General features: G+C 33.6%; 1 protein-coding gene across 1 annotated transcript in view; it reads right to left on the bottom strand.

Moving 5' to 3' along the window:
• Positions 1 to 349: 349 nt before the first annotated feature.
• LOC144964567 (stabilizer of axonemal microtubules 2-like) overlaps positions 350 to 6,465 on the bottom strand; it is an 8,535-nt gene continuing 2,419 nt past the window's right edge. Inside the window, exons 4-5 of the mRNA XM_078898996.1 lie at positions 4,466 to 4,552; positions 350 to 3,673 (exon numbers count right to left, since the gene is read on the bottom strand). Coding sequence (XP_078755122.1) covers positions 2,679 to 3,673; positions 4,466 to 4,552 — 1,082 coding nt within the window. The 3' untranslated portion in view covers positions 350 to 2,678. The remainder of the gene's footprint in view (positions 3,674 to 4,465; positions 4,553 to 6,465) is intronic.

Here is a 6,465-nt window from a genome sequence, read left to right as displayed (position 1 = left end):
AGTCCAAGATCACAGATTTGCATCGAGTGACACACTAATGTAAGTCAATATATTCACATGCGCACTCTTAAATAATACAAGCCCACGGGCAACCCTAATTGTGTAATGGTAGCACAATTTTATCTGGCACTGGAAATCAGAAAGTCTGAGTCCCATTTGAGGAAGGCCTTTATTGATAGGGCAATGGGTGGGTGAGAGGTGGTTTTACTAGTAACTGCCTATTTGGCAATGCACCATACACAATTATTCAGATTTTAATTACAAACTATGTATTACTCCGTTTGAAGTCGGGTTCTGTTGCCACATGTTACCCGGTTTTAAAATTAAAGAAGTAAACAAACACATAGTATTCATACTATTTGATTTATTGTCGTGGTAAACTAAATATCATAACAATTTACTTAATTTTGAAATTGTACAATTTACTATATTATAAAGATATATAAATTTCTCATGCAAGAGTATAATTTTTTTGAGGAGATGATATTTTGTGACAAATTATTCAACAAAAGAGGTTTAACAATCATAGATACAAACAGAGGATGTATTTTACTCCATTATTATAATGAACAGGTAAGAGTATAGATCAAATCTACAATTGAGACCGGGCTTTTTGATTGTCAAAGCTAAAATAAGCTGTTAAAAATATTACCAAAATCAAAAAAAAAAAGGAAGATTAAGAATAAATGGGGAATTTTCGCACATAATTAGAAATAAACGTTTAAGCATGACCAAAATAAAACAAACGATTTATCAAATGAATTTTGTGTCTATGAAAATTTGTATGTGAAAGCTCGCCGAATTTGTTGAATGGAATGCCCAGCAGTGTCATATTTATGAAAACCGAAATCAATATAACTTAAATTCACAAGATGAATATTGAACAATTACTAATTCTAGCTCATTCACCAAATTCTTACTTGACATTTATTCTCTTTTGTTACAAATCAACACACGATATACATTTGACTGAACAATTTTATCCAATGATCATCATAAAATTGTATTGCTGTAGAAACATAAACATAGATGACTACAAGATGTAGATTTGAAACAAATGACATTCGCATGTACCCTGTTATAAAATATAAATGTATAGCAGCAGAGTTTTGGACGGATCTACTAATCATAACATCATCATCATTTATTATCACAAATTAACATCACAGTACGGTTAGAATTTAGAATCTCTGTATAAAGCATTTCATAAAAATAAAATTTGATCATAGATCAAATCTGTAAAATCCTGAAAATAATCAGCAGTTACTATTCACGTAAAATGTATAAATCATGGAATAGAATCTGTGATATAAAAGGAAAATTTATTTTCAAGAATAAAATATGATTTATTGATGAAATCATCATCATTATTATTATTCCTATTTTTTTGGTTGAGATGTCTTGCATGGCCAACATGCAGTAAACGGTACAGTAAATCAATCAAACAGGCATAGCTCATTCACATACACATGAGCAATTTTGAACTACATTGATAAAGAAAGGCGTGGCTGACAAATGGCACAGTTGAATGATTCAAATGATCACATCCACCTTTTAAAAAACTGTAGGTCAGTAGTTTTCTATATAACTTTTGAAATCCTAGAATTGATCAGAGAAATCGCTTAAAAGAACTTAAAAACCACACGCACACCATCCTCAGGCCATTGTATCAACAAAAGCACATCGTCCAGCTAAAATTTAGATCAAAAGTTTGGCCTGAGAAACAAAATACAGTGCAAACTCATTATTAATCCATTAATGGTGATTAAGGATTTTTTTCCGGCAATAAGGTTTCTTATCATCATTTATTGAATATAACTACAGGCCTGACATTGTTAGGACTGTGGTAACATCCAGATAAATAGTGTAGAACGTATTGTTTGGTCAGATTAAGGTGAACTCAAACCCTATCTTTGAATAACGACCAGTCCAATGTTTTAAATTACAAATTAATCTCAATAACACTCAAGTATTTATACTGTCTTAAACAATATGCAATTATTCGCCACAACAAAAAGGCCACTAAACAAATCAACTCTATTGATTTAAAAAAAAATCCTTCTCAACGTTTATAGTTAAAGCTCAGTTGTAAATCCAAAGAATGTTTTGGCAGCGTAAACATATAATATTTTCTTAAGAGGAAGCTTCTAGTCAAGATTGGTTACACGCTATTTGTTATCAAAAACAATAAAAGTTTTATCTGGATAAAATCAATTTGAAACGATGAAAATGATCAAGGGTGTTTGGAGTATTAGATGATTGGTTCACCCAACTGTCATGAAAAGCTTACGAAATTTACGAAAATGCAAAATTGTTGAATGTTAGCATTAATTTAAAAGCTAAAATAATTAGGTATAACGTTTTGTTATTGTAATATATTTACAAGTGGAGGAATATACAACTTTTACCTTTATTATTCATATTCCCAGTATCCTCTCTTACAACTATCTCAGAGTGACCGGTTAAGCAGAATATAATTCCAATTTAGAGACTATCCAGGTGAAAAAGCAGAAATCAATAATCTATTGTTTGAGGGGTGGAGTAAATTACTTGCACACCACCTTTCAAGCCATAAGCCTATGAGGAGAAAAAACGTTTCGTAAAGTTCGAGAGCAAGAGTTCCAATAGAATGACTAAGCAGATTTTGTATTTGAACTCAACAATTAATTGTACAAAAGTTAAGCAACCATTGTTGCAGGTATCTTTGGAACTGTTGCTGATGAAACTCTACGAAGAGGTGTCGTTCTTTCCCAAATAGGCTTGTACTGCTTGTGCCCTCTATTATCAGTCTCAACAAAAGTATATTTAGAAACACCAGAGTCAAGAATAGCAGCTTCACATATGCTTGCTGCTTTCTTTGTGTACTCTGTTCGGTACATTGTTGCGTCTTCAAATGGTGCCTCACTGGCCAGAGCTGAGGCATTTGGTTTCATGCTCTTGGGAGGAGCCATGGAATGGGTAATGTAGTGAGCCTTGTATGTGGGGCAGCCTTCAAAAGGCTGATTGCTAGGAACCCATCCTTCTCTTGGTTTTGGCATTTCCCTGTTGATTCCCCATTTCTTGAAATCGTTTTTGTAATTTGTCATGCCATCAAAATTACCAGGATTCATCACTCGTCCTTCTCCAGGTTTCACCATTGCTACTCGCTGCATTGGATGTTGTTTGTAGTTGATACGGTTTGTGGTGTTGAGATCAATTTCACCCTCTGGTTTGACATAAGTCTCTGGCTGATGGACAAATGGTCTTTCACCATTCCACCTCCTGTAATCATTTTTGAAAGTCGTCAAGTCATCAAGAGGAGCACCAGACTGAAATGCTTCGGTGTTTGGCTTGCACGACTCTGTTTTATGACCGTCTTTCTTTGTGTAATCTCTGTTAAAAGTGGTCATACCATCAAATTTGACATTTGGTGCTTTGTAGCACTCCTTCTCTCTGGGTTCTCTACGCTGAAGCTGGTGACGAATATAGTCATCTCTGTACCCGGTATTTCCATCAAAAGGTGCATCTGACATGTGGGTAGCTTGGTCGGGTTTCAAACTTTGGCGTGGGGGCTCATTGTACTTACGAAAGTCACTCGTGAAAGTAGATTGTCCCTCAAATGGCTGGCTTGGTGGACACCAACCTTCTGGTACTTTTGGCTGCATCCTCTCCAAGGGCCACTTTTTGTAGTCAACTGGAGATAAAAATATTGGTTGATTTTATTGTATTATGTCCGACTCATAAGTACAATAAAAGTATAAAATTGATAAATAGAAAGAAGTTAATATCAGTCAATACTAAGGCATATTTTTAAATAGTAAATGTTATAGACTAAAAACTTTATCTTGTCCAATATGAATTCATTTTAGTTTTTTTATTTTTTTTTTTATTGGCAGGACATATTTTGCGATGATTAACGTATTCATTATCTGAGAAAAGGTGACCCTGATTTAAGAAAAATATCAAACCCATTCTGTGCATACTGTGCATAAATAAAGTAAGTGCATCAGTTTGTCTAGCGACCATCACTTGCAGAATAAAATATTTAAAATCTGGCTGAGTTGATGTGTGATTCATTTAAATGCAAGTATAAATTCGTCTAAATTTTCCATAAACAAGCCTAAATATCTACGTAGTCAAAGTATCTCCAAAAAGTATAATAAGTCTCAAAACAAGCTTAAAACTGTAAAGATCCGAGATGTAAAATATAAAATCAAACAAAAGGTGTGCAGACTAGATCGAATAGAATATGTATACAATGATGAAAGTTGATCAGTGATATCTAGATTTATGATTCACTTGGAACTCAGAGATCTTTTATATGACAATATTTAGGCCTGGTTGTGGTTGGGACTCTTATTGACTAGTCTTTGTATTTTGAGTTTTATTCAGTTTAAAAATATATATTGATCAACCGGTGGCATTAACTTCTTTCTTGTATTTTTGGGGGTAAAAAGTCAGAGTAAGTTTTAAAACAATTACTTACTTTTGTATGTTGGTTCTCCTTCAAATTTTGTTGCAACATGACGCTGTCCAGTATGTTTCACCAATTGTGCAGGAGGGGCATGTTTAGCTAAAATATTAAAAAGAAAATGATATGTTCACAACATGAATAATTGAGTTTATTATATGATTAAGTTACACAAATAAGTCTTAAAAAGAAGGGTCCCAAATCAGAACTGGTATGCATCAGAGACATTACAGCATGTTGATTGAGAAACAATCTTGTATAACATACGCCAATAAACAGCTAAATTCATTTAAAAAAACAGAAGCTAATTTAAAACACAGCTTGGCCATTCCAAACAGTATGTAGGACCTTAATATTCCATTTCACAAAATTAAAATAGCCCTGTAAAAAAATTTACCTTTAGAATTTTGCAATCAAATGAGAATAAAATAGAGTACACATTTTCCTCTGGTATGCTGATACAGCATGACCTTCATACTCCAAAAGTTATATTCATTTGTTTCTTTTCCATTCCATGTTCAAATTCATTAAGAATTATTGAATCTCCTTCTACGAAGTCTGTTTCAGAATTAAGTTTCTCTGTCGCGATGTACCCACATAATATCATGAATAACCTTGTCTTTTGTATCAAATAAAACTTTATTCAATAACCTATTCAACATAAGAACTGTTAAGGTCAAAGATGGTGACCAACGGTTGTTTGTCCAAGGCCATTATTGCGTTCCTCATCACCTTTTGAATCTGGCCTTCAAATATTTGACCTTGCAGCATTTCTTTCACCTTAGAGAAGCGATATAAGTCACATGGGGCAAGATCAGATGAATAGGATGTGTGCTTTAAAAAATCATGTGAATAGCTGTTGAGAAGCGTGTTCACAGTTCTTGACTTGTGAACAGGTGCATTGCATGATGCAGAGTGACGCCTCATTCAAGCAAAGTCTTTAAGAACGAATATGTAATAGTGTCTGTTAACTGTTTCACCAGGTGAGATATGCCAGTTAAGTACAATGCCAAGTGTGTCGAAAAAAAAAACCCCAACGTGCATCACTTTCTTTTCTCCTTGTTTTCTGTGTTCCTCATCCTGCATGTCAGATCTCCCATCTTCAGCTTCCCTGACTCACCTTCTAACAGTTTGAATTGAAGGAGCCTTGTGCTCCAAATCTTTACAAAGGTCTCTGTGTATTCTTACAGCAGATTTGCTGAGAAGAGTTGAATATTTGATGATAACCCAAACAATGTAATGTGAGAAGGTTGCATCATTGTTTTGTTGCTCTGCCAATTTTCCTTTGATTACGCTTGGACAAGGAGCTAACGTACGTCACAGCTGTATGACGCAACAACCAGTAGACTTCAAATTTGACATAGAGATTTCTTTGATATGAAGACATATTGTCTCTAATTTTGGCAGTTCTAGGTTGCTTATTAGTGAAGTTATAGAAGAGGGAAACTTAATTCTGAAACACATCTCGCAACATAAATAAAGTTGTTGTTAAAAGCTAGAAAAAGCAAATAAGTGAGATTGAGTGATTGTAGCAGTCCCATTTTTAATTTCAAATAACTTACCAGTGATGAAACTACAACATTTATACACAAGCTTATTTAAACAGAAAATTTGACTATTGCAAATCTTTTAAGACAGATCAAATTGCATCTAGATACAGCTAAATCAAGGACCAGAAAAGAATAGTATCAAGTTTGGATGTTAACATGGCATATACCAGTTTAAATGAGACATCGAACCCTTATTTTATCAAATTATTATTTTGAACATGTACTCTTAAGTTTAAAAAATTGCAACTACCTTACCAATCTGCATACTATATTCTTCGTCATAAAAAAAGGTTTTTTTAATCTAATGTTCATATTCCATGTTTAAGCGATAGGCTCTAATTTCTTTCTTTCTTTTTTTTTTTTAATAATATATTTTTCCTTTATTAATCCTCTGGGGGAAGTTTTCTTTAGGTTTATCACGTTAAAAGAAAACAATAGTCAGATTGTTGGGCAGCTGCACTGCAA

The sequence above is a fragment of the Berghia stephanieae genome, chromosome 2 (assembly GCF_034508935.2).
Source record: "Berghia stephanieae isolate SIO BIC M18660-M18661 chromosome 2, UCSD_Bste_1.3, whole genome shotgun sequence".
NCBI classification, from domain to species: Eukaryota; Metazoa; Mollusca; class Gastropoda; order Nudibranchia; family Aeolidiidae; genus Berghia; species Berghia stephanieae.
The sequence above is the reverse complement of the archived record's forward strand: the minus strand, read 5'-3'. Positions and strand labels throughout refer to the sequence as shown.